This window comes from Dipodomys spectabilis, unplaced genomic scaffold (genome assembly GCF_019054845.1).
Source record: "Dipodomys spectabilis isolate Male_0828 unplaced genomic scaffold, ASM1905484v1 ptg000125l, whole genome shotgun sequence".
Classification (NCBI taxonomy): Eukaryota; Metazoa; Chordata; class Mammalia; order Rodentia; family Heteromyidae; genus Dipodomys; species Dipodomys spectabilis.
In genome coordinates this window covers 19,395,564-19,419,858 of record NW_024870802.1, presented here as the reverse complement: position 1 = coordinate 19,419,858, position 24,295 = coordinate 19,395,564, and the positions used below count along the sequence as shown (strand labels likewise).

Genomic DNA, 24,295 nt, shown 5'->3' with positions numbered 1-24,295 from the left:
GGGCCTAGAATTTTCTTTGTAGGAAGAGTTTTGCTTTCTATCACTACACCCTCTTCCCAGCCCTGTGGGAAAAGTTATTTATGAGTCTAATTTCATGAGGATAACCCAATCTTTTATTTCATGTATGTTCTGGTAATTTGTATCTTTCAAGGAATCTATTTGCCTCATTTAAATTGGCAAATTTACTGGGGCCAAAAGACCATAAGAAACAAGAGTAGGGGCTGAGAATGTGGCTTAAAGTGCTTGCCTTGCATGCATGAAGCCCTGGGTTCGAGTCCTCAGTACCACATAAACAGAAAAAGCCAGAAGTGTGCTGTGGCTTAAGTGGTAGAGTGTTAGCTATGAGCAAAAGAAGCTCAGGGACAGTGCCCAGGCCCTGAGTTCAAGCCTCAGGGTTGGAAAATTAAAAAAAAAGAAACAAGAGTGGCTGTATCTGAGCGATGGTGTCAGGTGAACTTGGCTCTTTATGTTCTTGAAGGATTCCAGATACTCTATTGCTCCAAAGGTAACAGGAAGTGAAGTTTCTGTGGACTTAAGGCCTTAGCAGGCCAGAGGGTATGAATTGGACTAACCTGAACACCATGCCAGAGTGGGGGTGAGGGTGGAGGTCCTGCTGAGTGGTGATCATTTAGGCAAGCAGGAGGAGAAAATCACAGACCAGAGATCTGGTCTTGCAAAGGTCATAATCAAGTGAGTGCAGGTGAGGAAGGCCATGTGACATACTAGTTTCACAAGTATCCTGGTATTATTACAGGAAGTGGCATGGAGCAGAGACCTAATGTCTACAGAGCTGATTGGAGTTCTGATTAATTAAAAAGACTGAAGTAGAGGCACCTGCTGGTGGCCCTTGTGTTCTATAACATAAGAAGTCTGCTCTAAGCCTTGGCTCCTGGTCTCTGGGCCAGGTTGTGGTATCATAAGCACAATGCTGACTGAGTGGGCTGCACCGCTGGAATGGGCTGGACACTGAGGGGTGAGCAGAAAGTTTCTACTGACTGGAGTCAGGGAGCAGAGCTTGAAGACACTGCCCAACGTGCACCTGGAGATGTGGCTCTAAAGAGATATTTTGTTCTTTTCCTCTCTGTAAGGCCAGATTGATCTTTCTGGGTTTCAGGTCAGTGACAGTCCTCAGCCAGGAGTTCACAAAAGTGATCTGTTCATAAGCCTGTGAAGTTATACCATGTATACTCTGATACATTTTGGTGTATACACGTATGTACATGTATGTGTGTATACAGACATATGTATATGCGACAAGTCACTGCTTTCTGCATTAGGAATGAGAACAAGAAATATTTATCAAATTCAGATGTTTAGAATTAGGCTGAAAACTTACAAAAGTAACACATGTGCAGGCAAGAGTTTAAATTCAAGTGATTTATTTGTAAACAGGATAATCCTAGGGCTCCACCATACTGGCTGTGTCACATGCTCTCTCCTTCACATCAACTAGTCAAAAAGAAGACTTCTTAAAAAAAAAAGTCCCCAGTAACTAATAACTTAGCGTGTGTTTCCCAAGTCTCATTTGCTAAGCACTGAGTAAACAGCAGTATCTGGGGTAGTCTGTTATTGCTCATGGACTGCAGCTGGGACCCATTGAAATGACTCTATTAGTATGCCCAAGAGACCCGACAGCTGCTCACATTCAATTTGGAAGCCAGCAAATGCTGAGAGCACACTGAATTACAAGTTCAAGTTCATGGAAGACTCGGTGTGATTGCCTTCAGATGTCCTCAGGTACTTTTCCTCCTAAAATCGACACTTGAATTCCACCATTTTGGTTTTTTTTAAAAAAAGATATACATCATGCACTTCTCCACAGAAAAGGTTGGTGGATTTTTCTTTTAGTAAGGGGTTTAAACACTCAAGATTAGTTTTAGATTCACCTTGTATAGATATCTGCAATCCGAAGAAAAGCTGCATAGTCTACAAATGCATAAAAGCAGAAGGGAGTGATGAGCTCACAAGCCTTCTGATGGAAGAGACAGGCTTCGTACCGTACTGGAAGGTGTGGATAAAAAGACAGTAACAGCACCACGTTGGCCTGACAGTGGAGACAGAGCACCCTGTTGCAAGCAGCATCCATCTTTGACTATCATTCTTGCCTCAAATTGAGACTAAACTGAAGATAAGGACAGACATGACTGAATAGAAAGAAGTCCTGGAAAATCAGATCACATCGGGAGGTAAAATGTCATCTGGAAGGCCATTCTTTATTTGGTCTGAGTCTGGGGATAAAAGGACTACTTCTGGTTACCAGTGCCTGTATATGGAAATACAGCCGCAATTTCTCTTGAAGCAAGTTTGAATAACAGTAAATATTTTAAAAACAGCTGTGAAAGTTCCAGTAACAATTTCATCTAAAATAGTATTCCATGAAAAAAATATTTTTAAAGTCCACTCTAGTCATATTTGTGTTATCTACTTATATTTTGAAAAAAAATGAATACTTAAGGCAGGCAGCAAAGGGGATTTTAGAGTCTTGTGGAGACTTGCTATTAAAAAAAAAAAAAAACATCTTTTTTTTTTGTATCTCAAGGGGGCTTTGATTTTGCCGCTTTTTAAAATTCCTAAAGGGAGCCAAACCTTTCGGTTCACACACTGACTGTAATTTCATCTCAGTAAAAAATTGTGTGGAGTTAACAATGGCTGATGTGGGAAAAGCATGTCACACACTCAGTAGGATCAGAAGCAGACAGCACTTATACCTTTAAAGTAAATACAGCAATGTGTTGATGAGAAAAAGTAAAATTGAGGGAACACCGCAAACCAGCTGTGACCAATAAAGAATGTCAATCAGAAAAAAAAACCCCACAGTCATCCTGAGAAAGTCAATTTGGGACAAAGTTGATGAAAGGTAAATCTGTTTTTATAGCACTATAAATAAGGGCATTCTAGGATTTCCAGCATTTAACTAGTTGGAATAAAAAAACATGTTCAAATTCTTTTTTTTATAAAAAGGTTAAAACCATGCCTTACAGAATCAGCAATTTCACTAATAAAAGAAAATGACATTGCTCTGTATGTCATCTGCCAAATGTAACATTCTCCACTGATTGACATGAAAACCATCAAGTAGAAGGAAAATGGGAGGATTTTCCCAGAGGCAATTACCTTGCTAAATGTTTTGAAGCCTTCTCTGTCAGCCTGGGAAGATTTTAGAGAATAGCTCACTTTCATTCTTCTGGACACTTGACTCCCTTACAGAACAGGAAGAGAAATGCTATCAGAGTATCGGTCATCATTTTAAAAGCAGTTATATAGGGGGGAATCATTTCTTAGGAATGAAAAAGAGAAAAAAATTTAAAATACTTAGGAGGCATGTATTTTTTAAAAATATTCTATATCTATAAGATTTTGAAATTTAATTACTTTGGGTTTTAAATATTTCTACATAATGATATTTGAGAACTTCTGTTTTTCTTGTTGGTCTCTCTAATAGTGAACCGGAAACTACTAAAGTGGCCAAGATTGTTTTCCCGGGCCCTGGAAGACGTAAGAGCATCCACTTGCACCCCCCGCACACATGGGGAATCTTCAGAGTTTTGCAGCCATGAAGTTAATATGTGGCTTCACCAGAGGAAACAGGGGCAAACCACGCTTGAACTCCGTCATGTTCTCCACTACTTCAGGCTGTGAAGAAAACACTTTCTTTTAGTGTGTTTAACTTAAAAAGCACATGGGACAGGATTATCAATGTTATTTTAGGGAGAAAGTATGGCATATAAAGGGGAGAGGGCCCCATATATTCTCATCTGTTTACTTTTCTCCAGGATTGGTAAGGCCAAGGGGTCATAGAGACATGTGCAAACTTATTGTAAGTGGGACTCTGGGACAGAAGGAAGACATTGGCTTTCATCAAGGAAGACACTGGCCGGCTCACTTGGAGGCTAGCCACCCAGGCTTCACCCAGCAAGGCTCTTAGTGGTGGTGCTAGTTTTTTCCTCTTGCAGGTCAATGCCAATTTTTCTAGGTGATTAAAATACAGAGGCACTCTGGAAATCTCACTATTCCTTCAATATTCAGTGCTGGGGACAGCTGTAGCCTGAGATGACTCAAGGCAAAATGACATAGTCTGCAAAGGCAGACAAGGCAGGAGGCTGGGTGACCCAGAACCTAGACCTAAAATAGCCCCTCTGACACCTGTTGACCTGAAACCTCGAGGTGCCATGTCTCCTGATGATCCATCTCCCAAGGACAAAGTCCTCCGACAATGTGAGCTAGCAATATTTCTTACTTGTGGCAAGGCTGGTGCTTGTGACAGATTTATATCATTTTGACAAGGGAATTCTCCGACAACAGGACCTGGAAGAAAATGCAACTTCTAACATAACTTAAAAAAAAAAAATCCAAGGCAGTTGATCAGAAAGCAGTGCCCTGTTTGGTTCATGCATTTCCCACATTCTCTCAGGCTGCCTGCTCCCAGCTGAGGATGTGATTGCTTGTTCTGCCTAACACCAGGAGCATCCTCAGTGAAGGTTGATGACATTGATGAAGTCATATAGCTTTGGCCAGAGCAGCTTTAGTGCCCAGGTCTCATCTGCCTGGACTCTGAGGCTCTGGCCAACTGGAAGGGTAGAGCTGAACTGCCCCAAAGGCCAAAGGCCAGCAAGAATAGGAGACAAGGGATAATCAGAATTAAGCAGATCAACAACTTCTTTCTCCTCACATGCAGTGGTAGCATACAGCCTTCTGGAGACATCCCCCAGCAACCATCTGCATTCCCCTGAAAAAATGTAGTAAGTGTGGCCCTGACACCTGGCATTGGCGCTCTCCTTTACTGCTTCATTTCCTGCTTCCTCTTGTCTATCCTTTCCCTCTCCAGTGCTTGGTAAAGAATCTCAAGCAATAAGTCAGACATCATTTGGCTTACTCTAGGCCTAAAAATAGACTGAAAAATAAAGAAGTTGCTCTTTAATACTTACAAGAATCCATTTCTCTGGCAAGAACATGGACGGATACCTTGTGTCTCCTTGGTGCATCTACTGCCAACATTTCCTAGGCAGAAAAAAAGAAAGATCACCCTTACACACAGTAAGGAACTTAGAAGTTCTTTCTGATGACTAGGAACAATCAGCCAGCACTCAGGTAGATATAGAAAAGATGCTGCTTTTTCTCCTCATATTAACTCAATTCTGCAAAGATTCAACAGTGTAGGCAAGAATTACTAGTATTACTTTGTATGTGGGTGCTGTGTTCAAGGGGTCCCCCTCCCCTTTTTTTGTGATACTAGTGTTTGAACTCAGACCCTGTGCTTATCAGGCAAGTGTTCTACAGCTTGAACTTGCCTTTTTTTTTTTTTTTTGGTTGGTCGTGTGGCTTGAACTTTGGGCCTGGGTGCTGTCCCTCAGCTCTTCAGCTTAAGACTAGTACACTACCACTTGAGCCACAGCACCACTTTCAGTTTTATGGTGGTTAATTGGAGATAAGAGTCTCATGGACTTTTCTGCCCAGGCTGGCTTTGAACAGTAATCATCAGATCTCAGCCTCCTGAGTAGCTAGGATTACAGGTGTGAGCCACCAGCACCCAACTTAGCTTTATTTTTCAGATAGGATTTTCCAGGTTTTTTTTTTTTTCTTTGTGCCAGTATTAGGGCTGCCCTGAGCTTTCATGCTCAAGGCTAGTGCTTTGCATTGGAGCTATGAGTCTTATGGACTTTTCTGCCAGGCTGGCTTTGAACAGTAATCATCAGATCTCAGCCTCCTGAGTGATGGGATTATAGGGGTGAGCCACCAGCGCCCAGCTCATCCAGTGTTGTTGGAATAGGCTCTTGCTTATCTTTTTTTTGGGTGGTGGGGGAAGTAGCCTTGAACTACAATCCTATTTCTGTCTCCTAAGTAACTGGGATTACAGGTGGGAGTCACTGTACCCAGTTGAGCTCTTTTGTTTTCTTTGCTGTTCCTCCTCACCAAAGCAATTCATTAATGTCCTTTGTTTGGTGATGTGGAAATAGATAGAACAAAAGGGGAATCTAGAAACCAGGAAAGGTTGTCATAGCCCATGAGGTCCAGAAGGAAAGCTAAATGGTACTGGTTTCAATATGTATTGTCTGTATTTCTTATACAGTTGTCTCTATTTTTTTCAATAATGTCAACATGTATCAAATACTCCAATCCATAAAATACTCTCATAAATCCAGCCTATGTGGGTTCAAAGCTGCAACACACAACACAGCATGTAAGACCTCACCTGTCAGAACTAAATGAATTCAACTTACCTTGTAGAATTTGATGATATCTTCCTTGGTAAGTGTCTTTAAATAGGCAACTTCTATGTTATCTGAAAAGGTAATCAAATAATAATTTACCAGCATGTCCACAGAAAAATTACAGATAAAGGTGAGTGGCCTAGACCCTCAGCCAGTGCTGTTAGGATAAAAAAAAATACCACCGAGGTGTTCTGACTTGTTGTGTGTCTTAGCACACTTTGTGATTAACCCCTACTCTAGAGGAAAGGTGACAGTGGACTAATGAGACAGGAAGACAGGAAGCACAGTCCGGCCATACAGAAAGTACACATCTAACACACACCTCTGCAAAGTCCGAAAGGCAAATGTTTGAACCCCTGTGCCTCGACAGCAACAACTGTCGACAGGTTTTTCATTTTTCAGAATTATGAGGTAAATACTTATGTGTGGCGCTCAGAAGTACTCAGGTGGAACCAACCCAGATTCAGCTGGGCGCTGGTGGCTCTTGGCTGTAAACCTAGCTACTCAGGAGGCTGAGATCTGAGGATTGTGATTCAAAGCCTGCCTGAGGAAGGAAAGTCTGTGAGATTCTTATCCCCAAATGACTACAAAAAAGTCAGAAGTGGAACTGTGGCACAAGTGGCAGAGGGGCTAGCTACTAGAGATAAGTAGAGATAGTGATAAAACAACAACAAAAACAAAAAGCTCAGGGACAGTGCCTAGGAAAGTGTAAGCTTCAGGACTGGTACCAAAAAAAAAACAGATTCAATTTTTTTTTTTTTTGGCTGATCCTGGGGCTTGAACTCAGGGCCTGGGTGCTGTCCCTGAGCCTCTTTGTGCTCAAGGCTATTGCTCTACCAATTGAACCACAGCGCTACTCCCAGCTTTTAAAAAAATAAGATAAGAATGTCATAGGGACTTTTCTGCCTGGGCTGGCTTCAAACTGCGACCCTCAGATCTCAGCCTCCTGAGTAGCTAGGATTATAGGTATGAGCCGTTGGTGCCTGACTTCAATTTGTCTTTAATACATTACTATTTGGCTGACTCCAGTTTTGGAGAAAGAGAGGGGATAAAGTAGGAAATTCTAAATTATATTAAATACTAGATCTTTAGTTATTTAAACAGCCCTCAGGCCTCATCAGTAACTGCAATACCACTTACAAAATGAATAGCATTTTTCAGAATGGCTTCAATGTTTTCACATTTTCTATTTTGTCTCCGTGCTGGGGCTTGAATTTTACTTTACCTCTGTCAAAATTGTACTGCTGGGAGATGATTTCCCCCCAGTATTTAGCACACTCGGCAGACAGTTTCTTTGGTTTGTCTAGGCGACGAATTGCTAGTGCTTGAATGTGCTTTTGGAAGGCCTCTTCTGTCATGTCCTCGATGGATTTCTCCATGGTGATTAGGAAAGCTTCTACCCTGCTCTCCAGGTAGTGAGGTGGCTTTTCCGACTGGATAATGAATCTCAGGCCCTGGATGCCATTGGCTCGACGAGGCCCACTGAAGACAATGTAGCCTGGAATACAGACACCAGCCAGTCAGGACCTGGGCATTTGAGACGTCTAATCACTCACAACACCTAAAATCTACTTCAGGATTTTAGGTTATTTAACTCTGAAGGAATATGAACAATTCAGTCTCAGTTTCTAAAGATGGCGCAGGAAGACTTCCCAAAGAATATCAAGAAATCTGAGTGCGCTATCCTTCATTCAAACACATTCTCCACACTTCCTCACTCTGCTAATTCATCTTCAATCTAGGCTCAAATTATTCCCCTTCCTGTGAAGAGCCGTGCTCAACCCATCCCCTAACCATTGTCCTAGGTCTTGTGCTTTAATATGTAAGTTCCTCACATGAGCCTGGCTCATTTCTTAGATAACCCATTCCCGAACCAGCTCTGCTTGAACTAAGACTCTTCATGGATGAGGCTAACTGAAGACACTTGGCATCTGGTGAGCCAAGGTCCTTTTTCTTTGGGATGGTTCACGACATTTTATTTTACTCTTTTTAGTTCAAAGCTTCTAGCATGGGCAACTGTCATGGTGGTAGGAAGCTGGTAGGGTGAGGCTTGAGCTGGGAGTTGGAGGGATAGTGAAGGTCTCCCAGCTGATAAGTTGCAGATTGCAGCATGACATGGGTGCAATGTGTTCCAAGGCAAAACAGCTCAGCCTTGCCTACCTTGGTGGCTCTGCCACCTTGAATTCCAGCATGAAGGCATGGGTGGAAAGTAGGAAGTGGTGGCTATGGTTTGCACACAGGAGCACTTGTCCCAGAAGATGAATAATGAGCAAGCTAATAACCCTAATGCCCCAGACACTTCACAGTCTACCAAGATCTCACTGGCTGACCATGCACTCAACCAAGATCTCACTGGCTGACCATGCACTCAAAGGGGATTTGGCACTGGCTTCACTGCAGGCTCTTTAAAGGGAAGGACTATCGACAACTTACTAGTTTTGATGTTTACCATCTAGCATGGAGATTATTTTTAAAATGCCACATATAGAAGTGGTGTGATGGTTCAAAGTGGTAGAGCACTAGAGTGAGTGAAAAAACTCAAGACGGTGCCTAGGCCCTGAGTTCAAGCCCCATAACCAACAAAAATAAATAAATAAAACTAGTTTCTTAAAAAAAAAAAAAAAAAAAAAAAAAGGAGGGGGCTGGGAATGTGGCCTAGTAGTGGAGTGCTTGCCTACCATGCATGAAGCCCTGGGTTAAATTCCTTAGCACCACATAAACAGAAAAGGCCAGAAGTGTCTCAAGTGGTAGAGTGCTAGCCTTGAGCAAATGAAGCTCAGGGACAGTGCCCAGACCCTGAGCTCATGCCCCCAGTACTGGCACAAAAAAAGCCACATACTTAGAGACCAAATCCTTTTTCACTGTCTCTTTTCCTGTCACTATGAGAGCTTCTCTGAATTCATTGATTAAATCTGTTAAGATTTCCAAAACTTTTTGTTGTTGTTGTTGACTGTGGGGCTTGAGCTCAGAGCCTGAGTCCTGTCCCTGAGCTCTTTTGCTCAAGGTTAATGCTCTACCACTTTGAGCCACAGCTCCACTTCTGGTTTTCTAATGTTTAACTGGAGATAAGAGACTTATGGGAATTTTTTTGCCTGGGCTGTCTTCAAACTATCATGCTCTGACCTCAGCCTCCTGAATAGCTAGGGTTACAGGCACAAGCTAGCAGGGTCCAGCTATATTTCAAAGACTTTTAGCAGTGCCTTAAATTCTGAGAACACTTATTAGGTACCTTTTATATGCTCCAGGTTTACGACACAGCAACAGATGAGAGACAATACTCACTGCCAGGTTACTCAAAGTGCTGAATCTAAGTTCTTCTGGAGGCTTGATCACCAGCTTGCTACCTGTGAAGTCTGCCCTTAGCATTCTCTTCTCTATATCCCAAATGTCCTCTTTATGGACATGCACGTAATATAATATTATCACCTCAATAAGAACTGCTTTAATGTCTGCAAGATATGGATTGCTTATCTTTTAGAAGGGTATTCCTTACGAACAAGGTTGTCACAGCTTCTCCAAGTATAGCATGCTGATACTGTGACAGGGGATCTTACACATGGAAAGTGTTTTCTGAGGCCCATGGGTGTTTACTAAGGTCTGTGGCATCCTGCCCCCCCCCCACTTCCTTCTTACCCAGCTGCTCCTTGGTGCGCAGGGTATTGAAGCAAGGTTCAGAGATAATCTGACAGAAGAGCTCCAGAAACATGTTCTCTGAGGTGCTCTGCATGTCTGTTTGATAGTAAATCTCAATGCCACAGTTATTGTGAACTTCATTTCGCTTCTGGTAAACAAACCACCCTCCTGAAAAGTTCCAGAAAGAGAACAACAGGTTTAAAAATGTATTATTTAGAATTTAATAAAGTCAATGCTAGCCAGGCACGGGTGGCTCACACCTGTCATCACCCTAGCTACTCAAGAGGCTGAGATCTGAAGATTGCCGTTTGAAGCCAGCCTGGGCGGGAAAGTCCATGAAATTCTCATCTCCAATTAACCAACAAAAAGCCAGAAGTGAAGCTGTGGCTCAAGTGGTAGAGTTAGCCTTTAGAAAAAAAAGCTCAGGGACAGTACCCAGTCCTAGGGTTCAAGCCCCAAGAGCAGCATTAAAAAAAAAAAAAAAAAAAAGAAGAAGAAAGAAAGAAAAGAAAAAGTCAATGTTACATTTGCCTGCTATTTATTTATTTACTTTTGAGACAGTATCTCATTGTAGCCCAAGCAGCACTCAAACTTACGATCGTCCTGCCTCACCTTCCAGAGTTCTGGGATTAGGGATGTGCACCACCATATCAAGTTCATACTTCTTCCTCTTATATTTATTTAAATTATTAAGTTATTGAGTGTCAACAGGCAGTGCTAAGCTCCCTTTTAGAAGATGGAGGGAACATGGCCTCTAAGTTCTACCCTGTCTACTTCCAGCTTTTCTGTACACATCCGAAAGTGTGTCCTACTTCACAGCACATAACTTTTCTTTTCTATGAAAGGTAAGTGAAGAATTGTTTCAGGCATTCACACCTGATCAGTTGGCTAAATCAGAATGATTTCCAAATACCTGGCATTAAAAAAGATTATTACTATTATTAAGGTGAGGTACAGAGGGGTTACCATTTCGTAAGAGAGATAATGAGCACATTTCTTTTTGGGTAATGTCACCCTTAGTTCATTCTCTTCCCATTTCCCTCTCCCATCCTAACACTTAGTATTTCGAGAAAGGGATATAAACAACTATTTTTGAACTAGTGGCAATTTGAGAGGATACTTAGGAGGCTGAAAAGATAGAGTCCTAAGAAAGGAAAGGAAAGGGAGAAGTGGAGTGAAAAGAGATATAAAGGTTAAATTTCTCTCTGAAATTTTGTTTCTCAATGGGTCTTGCTTTGCCCAAAGACAAATGCAGGGTTTTATTTGTTTTTTTGTTTTGTTGGTTTTTTTTTTTTTTTTTGGTCGGTCGTGGGGCTTGAACTCTGGGCCTGGGCGCTGTCCCTCAGCTCTTCAGCTCAAGGCGAGCGCTCTACCACTTGAGCTACAGCGCCACTTCCGGTTTTCTGGTGGTTTATTGGAGATAGGAGTCTCACGGTCTTTCTTGCCCGGGCTGGCTTTGAACCGCAATCCTCAGATCTCAGCCTCCTGAGTAGCTAGGATTACAGGCGTGAGCCACCAGCCCCCGGCTGATGTTTTGTTGGGGTTTGAAATCAGAGCCTCATGCTTGCTAGGCTGGTACTCTACCACTTGAAAAATGCTGGTTATTTTGTAGATGGGAGTCTTTTGGGCTTTTCTGCCTAAACTGGCCTCAAACCTCCAGATTTTAGCCTCTTCAGTAGCTAGCGTTATAGGTTACAAATATAGCATTAAACAGTTTTGAGCAACATTAAAACAATATTTATTGAGTTTTGTATCAAAAGAAATCACTGTCAAGCCGGGCTCCAGTGGCTTACACCTCTAATCCTAGCTGCTCAGGAGGCTGAGATGTGAGCATCATGGTTCAAAGCCAGTGTGGGTAGGAAAGTCTGTGAGACTCTTATTAACCACCAGAAAACCGGAAGTGGTGCTGTGACTCAAGTGGTAGAGTGCTCACCTTGAGCTGAAGCGCTCAGGACAGTGCCCAGGCTCAGAGTTCAAGCCCCACAACCGATAGAAAAAGAAAAAAGAAAAAAAAAGAAATCACTTTTAATATAAAGTAATCCAGTATTACAAACCCCAGTACATGAATAAAATTAACTTTTATGTTAATTCTCTTTAAAAGCATGTAACAAAGACATGCTGTTAGCCACATTGGTAACAATCCCAAAACTATTTCTGCTGAAGATTCTTATGGGCTTCTAGTGAAATGTTATAATTCAGATTTCCATTTTTTTTTTTTTTTTTTTTGGTAGGTTGTGGGGGCTGAACTCTGGGCCTGGGTGCTGTTCCTCAGCTCTTCAGCTCAAAGCTAGCACCCTACCACTTGAGCCACAGTGCCACTTCTGGCTTTTTTCTGCTTATGTGGTGCTGAGGAATCGAACCCTGGGCCTCGTGCATGCGAGGCAAACACTCTACCACTGAGCAAACTTCCCAGCCCCATCAGATTTCCATTTTTTAATATAAATTTTATTTCATGTCTTACAGCCAATCTCTCTTTACCTTTGAGATACTTCACTTCCTAACTCCTCTACACTAGGTACCAGTCAATTTTAGTATTCTCTTCAAAATAATTGTCTACCTCCAAATTCTCCTTTGTGTGAATGTGTGTATATGTATAGCAGTACTGGGGCTTGAACTCAGGGCCTAGATGCTGTCTCTGAGCTTTTCTGCTCAAAGCTAGCATTCTACCACATGAGCCACAGCTCCATTTCTGGCTTTTTGGTGGTTACTCAGAGATAAGAATCTCACTGATGGGGCTGGGAAGGTGGCTCAGTGGTAGAGCGCTTGCCTTGCATGCCTGAGGCCCTGGGTTCGATTCCTAAGCACCACATAAGCAAAAAGAAAAAAGCTGGCAGTGGCGCTGGCTCAAGTGGTAGAACACTAGCCTTGAGCTGAAGAGCTGAGGGACAGCGTCCAGGCTCAGAGTTCAGGCCCCACAACCAGACCCAAAAAAAAAAGAAAAAAAAAAGAAAAAGAATCTCACTGAGTTTCCAGCCAGCCCAGGATGGCTTTGAACTCAAATCCTAAGTAACTGGGGTTATAGGCATGAACAACTGGCTCCCAGCTCCAAATTCACCTTTTTGGCTCTCATGCCAGAGAATTTTCTGGTAGAATTATCTATCTCTAACTATACTCCTATAAATAATTGAGACTTCCCAGTGGGTCTTTGCCACAAAACCATGTGATGTCTAAGTGAATTCAACTCAGCTGTAATCATCCATATTATGACATAAAAATAATCTATTCCAAAGTTCTAACATTCAACTTACTGTCAGGGAGCTGAACTTCTCTGTATCGAACCAGTTGACTTGGAAGTAGAGGCTTGGTATGGGCATATTCAATAAGGGTATCTTCAACCATCTGCATGATCCCTAATGCAGCCTGGGGTAAATGACATGTTATAGCTCATTACAAAAGAAGACAAACATACCTTGTCTGTGAAAATAAAAACAGTAGATTAGATAGTAATTGCAAAATAAAAATGAAACATGAAGCCAGGCGCCAGTGGCTCACACCTATAACCCTAGCTGTTCAGGAGGCTGAGATCTGAGGATCACAGTTCAAAGCCAGCCCGGGAAGGAAAGTCCACAAAACTCTTATCTCCAATTAACCACCAGAAAACCAGAAGTGGTGCTGTGGCTCAAGTGGAAGAGTGCTAGCCTTGAGCTGAAGAGCTGAGGGACAGCACCCAGGCCCAGAGTTTAAGCCCCATGACTGATTAAAAAAAGAAAGAAAGAAAGAAAGAAAGAAACATGATTCTGAAATAAAGTAGCTTAGTTGACCATAAAAATGGATCTTAGCCAGGCGCCAGTGGCTCATGCCTGTAATCCTAGCTACTCAGGAGGCTGAGATCTGAGGGTCGTGGTTCAAAGCCAGCCCGTGCAGGAAAGTTTGTGAGACTCCAATAAACTGCAAGAAAACCGGAAGTGGTGCTGTGGCTCAAGCGGTAACTGCGCTTGCCTTGAGCTGAAGAGCACAAGGACAGCACCCAGGCCCCAGAGTTCAAGCTCCACGACTGACAAAAAAAAAAAAAAAAGGATCTTAAGGCTCTAAATTTATTTAATCCTATTCAAATTGACAAAAATTGAATATGTAAGTCAATATGGTAGTAATAAAGACAGGTCTGAGAGTAGTCCACTTGATGTTAATATGGACCACTGCCAAAGCTGGAAGGATACTGGTAATGGCAAGCTGATCCCTTAACCATGGACACCTGGGGTCACAACAAAGCATCCTGTTCTTAGCATATTGTTTTGGAGGCAATATAGCAGAGTCATAGAGTGGGAGAGCTCCTGAGACAGCCATAGAAATTACGTTGTGCTTTCCTGTGCTAAGCCCTTGCCATTAATCCCGCTAACCCATGATGCAGGCAGATTTACACTCTAAATTTATAGATAAGGAAATGAAACAGTTAAGACATTTTCCTAAGATTACAGAGCCAGTAAATGGCAGGTCAGGATCTGAATGCAGGCTGGCTAATCTTGCATTATGTGCCCCTGTACAGAGTAGGGATAAATATTTCTATTTCCCCTATGATTGCATGAGTCCAACTACAGGAGTGGAAGCAGCCATGAATGTAGGTCTTCAGTGAACCACATCATTCCATTGCTCCGTGCCCTCTCTCACCTTCTTCCACAGAGTAGAGAAGTTTGTGAGAACTCACTGTGCTGGTTAACAGACTAGAGTTAAAAATCACTTACAGTTTTTACAAGCTAAAAACCTTTATCCCTCACCTGCTTTGTTATGTTTCCATGGAGAAGAGCTTCAATGTGGAGCCGTGACAACAGCTGAGGTATGAAGGCCTTAAGGCGAGGGAGAGTGACATCTGTAAAAGAATAAGAAATAATAAGTGGGGGGGGGGGGGGGGGAGGGAAGAGGATGGGAAGAGGAAAAGAAGAGGAGGCAACAATGCTTGATAAGAAATGTACTCATTGGGCTGGGAAGGTGGCTCAGTGGTAGAGCGCTTGCCTTGCATGCTTGAGGCCCTGGGTTTGATTCCTCAGCACCACATAAGCCAAAAGAAAAAAGCCAGAAGTGGTGCTGTGGCTCAAGTGGTAGAGCGCTAGCCTTGAGCTGAAGAGCTGAGGAACAGCTCCCAGGCCCAGAGTTCAGGCTCCACAACAGGACAAAAAAAATAAATAAATAAACGCCGAGATACACTACGTATACATACACATATATATGTACCATGTAGACATATGTAGTAGGTACAGTAAATGTACGTGTGTGTGTGTGTGTGTGTGTGTGTGTGTGTGTGTACATTCTCTGTGAACCTTGATCATCAGATCTCAGCCTCATGAGTAGCTAAGAGTACAAGTATGAACCACCAGTATCTGGCTATTTTGCTTTCTTTTTGTGTGTATGTGTGTGTCAGAACTTGAACCTAGGACCTGGGCACTGTCCCTGAGCTTTGTTGCTTAAGCCTAGTGCTCTACACTAGAGCCACTGTTCCACTTTTGGCTTTTTGGTGGTTAATAGGAGATAAGAGTCGCACAGACTTTTTTGCTCAGGCTGGTTTTGACCCATGAACTTCAGATCGTAGCCTCCTGTGTGAGTAACCAGCACCTGGCTATTTTTCTTTCTGAGATGGAGTTCTGGCCTCCAACTCATGATCCTTTTGCCTCAGCCTCATGTTAAAATTATAAACATGAGGGGGCTGGGAAGGTGGCTCAGTGGTAGAGCGCTTGCCTTGCATGCGTGAGGCCCTGGGTTCGATTCCCAAGCACCACATAAGCAAAAAAAAGAAAAAAAGCTGGAAGTGGCGCTGTGGCTCAAGTGGTAGAGCACTAGCCTTGAGCTGAAGAGCTGAGGGACAGCGCCCAGGCCCAGAGTTCAGGCCCCACGACCAGACCCAAAAAAAAAAAATCATACCTGTGTGCTGGAATTACAGGTATGAGCCACAGTATTCTGCCATATAGTTTAATAGAACTATGTTAGTCAAAAGTATAAATGCTCCAGTAGTACAAAAAGAAAAATAAAACATATAAACAGTCCGTACTTCTTAAAACTAGAAAGATGTTAGGACAAAAATGAAGTTGATACTAGGTTTGCGCAAGTCTCACCGTCTAGGGCTTCTCTTAACTCATCCTTAGTCCAGGCCACTTCAGTCATCAGCAGGCGGAGGTAGTACATGGCATGCTGGTGCGGCTGCTCAGCCCGGAAATTGTTTAGAGACCGCATATACTAGTGAAGGAAGATACGGGCTCATTAGCTGCACAAATTTTTTTTAAAGTCATCTTCAAAAAACCCAGTTATAAACAAACTTCATTTCTATATGTTACTGGGATACTGGGATGCAGGATTATTTACTTATTCACCTCTTGAAATTCATAATTAAGAATGGGACCAATTCCTTGCTAATCCTTAAACTAAATGACATGCTTTTTTATTGTCCAGGCTGGATCTTGTGACCTGGTGTCTGATATGTACTCTCCATGCTTTCACTATGCATACCTTTCATCCCTTAGAAAGTTATCCCCAGTTTTCAGGGTCTCTGTCTTCTAGCCTCCTTAGATACTACACACAGGACCATACCCATCCACCAGGGAGAAACACGGATAGGTATATACCTGATCCTCAATTAAAAACACATGGTGGACATAGTTAGTCTCTTAAAGCATCCATCCCATACTTCCAGAGCTGGACAAAATGTGACATGAACTTAAAAAGTGTGCCTGAAATGGAGGGCAGACGAACCACACTTCCATGTGCTTCCATTTGAGAGTAAGCACCGCACTGTCCTGGCTCGTAAGCCCACAGAGAAAGCAGGTGCAGAGGGTTGTGGGACTTTCTATGAGTAGCGGCTAGGATTTAGCCAAGATTAGATGAGATGAGCAAAACACCAACAAGTGTTGTGCTCCCTCCCCATCATGAGAAGTTTTCAGGACATGACAATATTACTTTTGGAATAAAAATCATCATAAAATGAGTTATAAAACTTACCGCCTCTTTAATAATTTCAAATCTTTTTTTATCAATCTCAAAGGTAGCCATTTTTTCAGTAATCTTCTTGAGCAAAATCGGCTGCTTGTCATTGTAGCCTTTCACGGAGAGCTACAGGAAGAGTTCAGGTTATTAAAAGTCTAAAAATATTATGCAGGACTTTAGACATATACACACAGTGAGAACAAAAGAGGAGACTCTTAGGAGAGGAACACAAAGGTGAAATGCCTATCTACATCTGATCATACAAAATAATATTTATTGAAATGAACTCCAGGAAATAGAGGTTTTTTTCTTTGTTGCTGTTTGTCTTTCCTTTTCATTTTGTCTTGTTTGTTCCTTTATCTGTCGTTGGGAGGGTAAGGGGAGGCACAGACATGCAGGGATAAAGGACGAACAAATGCAGCACTGGTACTCAATAGACACTATATTGAAAATGAACTATACAACTTGTGGGTGGGGGCAGGTAAGAGAAACTGTGAGATAATGAAGGAGTGACATTGTCCAAAAAGAATGTTCTCCTTACCTGACTTATGTAGCTGTAACCCCTTTGTGTATCACCTTTGTAATAACAATAAAAAGATTCAAGGGGGCTGGGAAGGTGGCTCAGTGGTAGAGCACTTGCCTTGCATGCATGAGTCCCTGGGTTCGATTCCCCAGCACCACATAAGCAAAAAGAAAAAAAGCCGGAAGTGGTGCTGTGGCTCAAGTGGTAGAGCGCTAGCCTTGAACTGAAGAGCTGAGGGACAGCGCCCAGGCCTAGAGTTCAGGCCCCACGACCAGACCCCCCCAAAAAAAAAAAAAAAAAAATTCAAAAAAAGACTAAAACTACCCAATAGCTTTCATCTTAAAGTTTGATTTTTACAACATTCAGAAAGTCTCAAAGCCAGATATATTAAAATGACAAAATAGCAAGACATTCAATGAATTTAACTTCCATAAATAGCTTAACATAAAGGACATTTACCACACAATTTAGATTAAGTGATACTCAAAGCATAATTGTGCTTTTCCTAAACAAAGTCAATAGCAAGTAAATTCACCTGGGCCAGACTATGGTGACACATACACATACTATATGTCAAACTTCACTACAGAATGTGCTTAAGTTTTATCTTGATGCCAGGCATTGAACCTAGGGCCTCAAGCCTGCTAAGCATGTGTCCTACCATTGAGCAACATGTCTAGCCCTAAGTTTTACCTTAAAAATAAATCACAGGGGAATGGCACCTGTTAGAGAAGGCCCCAGACTATATTTAAAAACTTAAGGGGCTGGGAAGGTAGGTCAGTGGTAGAGTGCTTGCCTCACAAGCATGAGGCCCTGAGTTCGATTCCTCAGCACCACATAAACAGAAAAAGCCAGAAATGGGTGCTGTGGCTCAAGTAGTAGAGCATTAGCCTTGAGCTGAAGAGCTGAAGGACAGCTGAAGAGCTGAGGCTGAGATCTGAGGATTGTGGTTCAAAGCCAGCTCAGACAGGAAAGTTCTTGAGACTCTCATCTTTAATGAACCACTAGAAAACTAGAATTGGCACTATGGCTCAAGTGGTAGAGTGCTTGCCTTGAGCTGAAGAGCTCAGGGACAGCAGCCAGGCCCAGAGTTCAAGTCCCAAGGCTGACAAAAAAAAAAAAAAAGAAAAAAGTTCAGCAACAAAATGAGTTCAAGCCCCAGCACATAAAATCATCTTGGGAAAAACTAGGCAGCCTCAATTTATACTGCATAGCATTGTGCTACTCTCATTCAGTGTTACCCTAAAAGCACCCATGATTCTAACCACCTGCGTACTGATTAGTTTTTCAGCATCTACTGATGCTCTAAAAGCCAATGGCAAAACAAATGTATAGGGAGGACACACTCTAGGTCTCAGCATTTTGCCTTGGGACAATTTACTTAAATAATTTCTGAAAGCCAAATCTCAAAGGTAGCCTGAAACTCAGGGAATAGGGAATTGCTGCTATTGTATTCTCAGAGTGGCACCCACAACACTACAACTGAATACTCTGAAAGTCTCTATCATGTGAAGGATGGCAAGTGAGAACTTCAGCAGGAGAGAAGGTACTCGGCTACCGAAGGCATGTCAGGTTCCATATACACTAGAGAGACCAACAGGAAGCCCCTTTACCATAAATAAAAATTATTTATCTTAATGGTATTATGCTGTTAAAAATATAGCAGGGGAGGGAAAGCTGGAGAAAATGAGGGAGGGGGTAACACTGAAATGTACTCACTACCTTATAGAAACTCAACCCCTCTGTACATCACCTTTATAAAAACTGAAAGAAAAAAATCAATAGCAAAAACAGAAAACTGATTATTATTTTTCTATTTGAAGTTAATTTTGATCCTCTGAGTTCCAAGCCTATAGCTGCAGAATAACTACTCAAAAACAAAAGTTACTAGAAAATTTGTTTTGATAAAATCCACTGCAAAATAAAGAACTCTAAAAATATTCAGTAAGACTTTTATTTTAAAAAAAGATATTCAGAAATTCTCCCATTTTAGTTTTTATTAATACATATGTTTTTAATAAAAGTGAAAATGAATGTGTGCCATAGAAGGGATGTTAATTTGAAACAGAGCTAATCAAGGCTGGAAATGTGTCAGAAACACTTAAGAGTTATAACACATGTAAAATACTTAATGATGCATGCAACAAAATTAACTGTCAGATGTATGTGAACACAGGAACTTTCTCTACTGTCCATAGAAATAAAGGAAGCTTGTAGATTAGTAAGGTTCAAGCACTACAGTAATACTTATGGATCTTTTTTACTTACTAATAAAAATATATTCAAATACATGGAAAGAAAATCATGCTTTTAGGATTAGTATGTTACACATCTCAAGCAGAACATGCAAAAAATGTAGCACACATACATGTTCACAAGATGCGTGAAGTTTTACCAATCATTTATTAGTGGAACTAATACTAATTTGAGTTCTTCAAAAAGGTGCAAGGAGGAAAAACCATCAACCTTCTTGTTTAAGAATGCAGAAGTTAATAGTTTTCCCAAGCTCAATGGAAAGCTTAAATGATGTGGTGCCTTTTCTTTGGTTTCCATTTTACTTACAAGTATTGCATTCATTCCTGATGCAATGCCATAGCTCAAACCTGACAGGCGTGCTGCATATGTATACTCTTTTAAATCATCCTTCAATAACCTGATAAACAGGTATGTCATGTTGCAATGGAGAGGATCAGCATAAATGTAGCGACTAACAAAAAAGAAAAACAAAAGAAATGCTTTGATACCTCAGGCAGTGGCATGGTAATGAAGAAACATGACCGAAGAGTATGGATATGCAGCCTCATGATCTGGATTTCTAGGGAAACAGTATAGGCCAACTTATGTTGTACAAAGAAGACTCCATTTTGGTTTGCTGAAGATCAAGACTTCAGAATCATAATGGGGTCCAACTTTGTTTGAGGAGAAAAATATGACAATCTGATGAAAGATGTTAAAAAAAAAAAAACAAGGAAAATCTGCATAATATGAATGTATGTGGCAGAAAACTTAAAGCTAACTTAAAAATTAAATAAAAATATGATTAGCCATGAAGATTTTTTTTAAAAAGAAAAAGTATTACCCTCAATTAAAAATGCTTCCATCAAATCAATATAAAAATGTTGATGAGTGGAAGGCTCCAAGACGTGGGTACTTACATACATCCCATAGATGGTATTTTGGAGGTCATAGCTCAAGTCTGCTAGCTCTGCTGCATATGCATACTCGTTGAGTGAGTCTTTGAGAAGCTCAAGGTATAAATAGGCCATGTTACAGTGCAAGGGGTCCACATAAGCAAATGGGCTGGAAGAAAATATTGACAGTAAAATAGCTGATTTATTATTTCCCATTGTAATGTGGCCTTTTGAGATGGGTCAAGAAATTGAGTATTGGTGTTAGAAGAGTTTCCTGAGGACATGGTTGAATTCTTCAGTCTGTTTCTTCTTCTCATCGGAAAACAGTAAGCCTGGAAAAGAGGTCTGGAATGGGCTGTGTGCGAGCGCACTGCTGGCAACAAAGAGGGAAAAAGAGCGGTTTATCACAGATGGTGAGGCGGAATTGGCAAGCCAGAAATGCAACACAGCAAGAGAAGCAAGAGCTAGGTCACGTGCTGGTCCCTTGGCTGACAGGAGGAGGCACCTCTGATATACTACATACACAGTATTTGTACATTCTTTCTCTCTCTCTCTCTCACACACACACACACTCGCTCTCTCAGTAAGTTACTCCTGGTGGATAGGAATGCAAGAAATTTGTCTGCTATAATTATATTACCTTAAAAGAAAAAAACTGAAAATACTAATTTTTCCTAAGGTTGCCTCCAAATCAATAAAACCAAAGTGGTCAGTAAAATGGTTGACAGATTCTACTGTATAGTCACAGCTAGAGTTAGGGGGAAAATGATTAAAATAGAGAAATATTTAAGTGAGAGAGAGTAACTAAAGGGAAGAATGATTGTAGATACCAAAACTAAATAGAAGCAACTCATCTTCATTCCCCAGCTATGAAATCTAATTCCCTCAGGTCACCTGAGGTGGCAGAAATGCAAGTCAACCTACTGATTTCTGGACTAGACCTGAGGTAACCATGGGAGCAAGCCCTGGAGCTATCTGGGGAATGAGAAGAAAACGAATGCTACTGTGCTTGCCTTGTTTGGCAGGTAATGAATAGTTTTACTCCATTTATAGCATAGTAAGAATGTAATATAATATGGACATACTGATAGTAAGATGAACAATCTTATTAAAACTGATCATTAAAAAATAAGATTTAAAATGCTTAGCCACTTACAGAATTAAAACTAAGGAGAAAATTCTACAGTTATCTACACATTCTCTAATTGAGAAACACAAATGAATGTTCTGGCATTTGATTTTTTACAAGTATTGTACATGCCAGGTATGGAGCATGCCTGCAACCCAATTTCATTAGTTTCTGTCTCAAAATGAAAATAAGAGTTAGGGATGTAGCTTAGTGGAGCCCTTGCCAAGCATATGCAAGTCTCTGGGCTCAATTGGTAAGTTCTACAAATAATATTAATAATAAAAATATAATATACATTTTCATTTTGGGGCAAACAACAGCTGCAAAACTGAAAGACATGACACACACACACACACACACACACACACACACACACACACATTAAAACAAAAGACAGGGCTGGAAAGGTGGCTCAGTGGTAGAGCGCTTGCCATGCATGCCCAAGGCCCTGGGTTCGATTCCTCAGCACCACATAAGCAAAAAGAAAAAAGCTGGAAGTGGCGCTGTAGCTCAAGTGGTAGAGCGCTAGCCTTAGCTGAAGAGCTGAGGGACAGTGCCCAGGCCCAGAGTTCAGGCCCCATGACCAGACCCAGACCCAAACACAAACAAACAAACAAATAAAACAAAAGATAGACCATGACCACAACCAAGTTGAGCTCCACAGGTACAACTTCTTTCAGGCAGGAATAAAATATTAGGAAAGACAAATCTGGGAGTTCAAAGCTGTATGACTTAAGTGTCCTAAAATGCTATATATGCAACAACTGTGTATGCTTAACCTTAAACCTTAAACCTTGGGATTCAACTAGAATAAATTCTGGTTCATTTGGATTTCAATATATTATTTTGCAATCAGATACTATATGCTTAAATATAATTTATTTATTGCAAGTACTGGGATTTATTTATTTTATTTTATTTTATTATTTATTTTTGTCAGTCATGGGGCTTGAACTCTGGGCCTAAACACTGTCCCTCAGCTCTTCAGCTCAAGGCTAGTACTCTACCACTTGAGTCACCTTGCCACTTGCGGTTTTCTGAGTGGTTTTTACTGGAGATAAGAGTCTCACGGACTTTCCTGCCCGGGCTGGCTTAGAACTGTGATCCCCAGGTCTCAGTTTCCTGAGTAGCTATGATTACAGGCGTGAGCCACCAGCACCCGGCTAATACTGGGATTTAAATGTAGGGCTTTAGGCTTTTGATTAGCTTTTTTTTTTTTTGCTCAAAGCTGGCATTCTACCATTTGATCCACACCTCCACTTATGCCTTTTTGGCAGGTAAGCGTCTCTCAGATTTACCCTCCTGAGTTGGCTTCCACATAGGATCCTCAGTTCTCAGCCTCCTGTGTGGCTAGGATGATAGGAATGTGCCAGTGGCACCCAGGATTCTCTTTTCATTCAAGAAAAAAATAATCTTTCAAACTGACAAAAATGTCAAAGTCTGTCAAAAGGTATTCTGAAGAAACTAATTTCAGTAGCCAAGTGGAAAAGCAGTAACAAGCTGCTTAACAGAGCTCTACTATTAAAAAATAAGTTAGTTAGGCTTTGCAATGCTCTTAATCAGCCACAAGCCATACCTAACAGATCAAGTTGGGTATAAAAAAATTAAAAACCTCAGTACTAAAAACCCAGGTGCATAAAGCTATAAAACACAATATGTATATACATATTCCAACATACTGAATATATTTGTTGATAGAGCAATCACTTTCTAATTAGCAATTCTTTTTCTCTTTTTGAAAACATTTACAACACATCTCCAACTTCGTGTCAAGCCAATTGAATAAATGCATCGAACATTAGAAGATGAAAAAGTAAAACAAAAACACAACCTGAAAGAGGATAAATATGGTTGTAATAGATTGCTTACTACTATGAAAACAGAACGGGACCTGCTGAAATTGCTTTGGAGGGAAGGGAATGAAACTGACTGGAATACATTATAGTATGTGGCAATGGAAGCTACCTTCTGTGTAACTAATGTAAGCTAATTTTTAAAAAATGCTAAAGTTGGGTTGGGAATGTGGCTTAGTGGTAGAGTGCTTGCCTAGCATGCATAAAGCTCTGAGTTCGATTCCTCAGTACCACATAAACTTAAAAGGCCAGAAGTGGCACTGTAACTTAAGTAGTAGAGTGCTAACCTTATGCAAAAGAAGCTCAGAGACAGTGTCCAGGCCCTGAGTTCAAACCCCAGGACTGGCCAAAAAAAAAAAAAAAAGCTAAAGTAAAAAGTAAATTCCAGATAATTAAAGGACTAGAAAGGCTCAAGACCATTTTATAATTTTTCTTTCTTTTTTTTTTTTGTCAGTCATGGGGCTTGAACTCTGGGCCTGGGCGCTGTCCCTCAGCTCTTCAGCTCAAGGCGAGCGCTCTACCACTTGAGCTACAGCGCCACTTCCGGTTTTCCGGTGGTTTATTGGAGAGAAGAGTCTCACGGTCTTTCCTGCCCGGGCTGGCTTTGAACCGTGATCCTCAGATCTCAGCCTCCTGAGTAGCTAGGATTACAGGCGTGAGCCACCAGCGCCCGGCCCATTTTATAATTTTTATCTCTTATTCTGGACAAGTTTCAGGAATTAAAACCAAAACAATAGGAACATCCCAAATTACTTATGCTGTCCTCAGTGAACCTTCTTGGTTGATCGATAACCTTTTCAGAATCTAGAATAGTGAAGGCTAGGAAAGTCCTCCTAATAACAACCAGCACAAATCATTTCAGCTAAAAGCACGCACTCATTCATGTAAAAAGGAAAAATGAACAGCCTTGG

General features: G+C 41.3%; 1 protein-coding gene across 2 annotated transcripts in view; it reads right to left on the bottom strand.

Annotated features, from left to right (window-relative positions):
- Positions 1-1,362: 1,362 nt before the first annotated feature.
- The window catches only part of Ide (insulin degrading enzyme), a 79,322-nt gene continuing 56,389 nt past the window's right edge, over positions 1,363-24,295 (bottom strand). The window contains exons 15-25 of one of the 2 annotated variants that reach the window (XM_042689272.1): positions 20,427-20,571; positions 16,764-16,874; positions 15,884-16,004; positions 14,555-14,646; positions 13,091-13,202; positions 9,843-10,010; positions 7,435-7,707; positions 6,219-6,280; positions 4,926-4,998; positions 4,238-4,305; positions 1,363-3,633 (exon numbers count right to left, since the gene is read on the bottom strand). In XM_042689272.1, coding sequence (XP_042545206.1) covers positions 3,538-3,633; positions 4,238-4,305; positions 4,926-4,998; positions 6,219-6,280; positions 7,435-7,707; positions 9,843-10,010; positions 13,091-13,202; positions 14,555-14,646; positions 15,884-16,004; positions 16,764-16,874; positions 20,427-20,571 — 1,321 coding nt within the window. In that variant the 3' untranslated portion in view covers positions 1,363-3,537. Of the gene's footprint in view, positions 3,634-4,237; positions 4,306-4,925; positions 4,999-6,218; positions 6,281-7,434; positions 7,708-9,842; positions 10,011-13,090; positions 13,203-14,554; positions 14,647-15,883; positions 16,005-16,763; positions 16,875-19,833; positions 19,979-20,426; positions 20,572-24,295 lie in introns of both variants that reach the window. The other variant, XM_042689273.1, reaches the window with a different exon arrangement.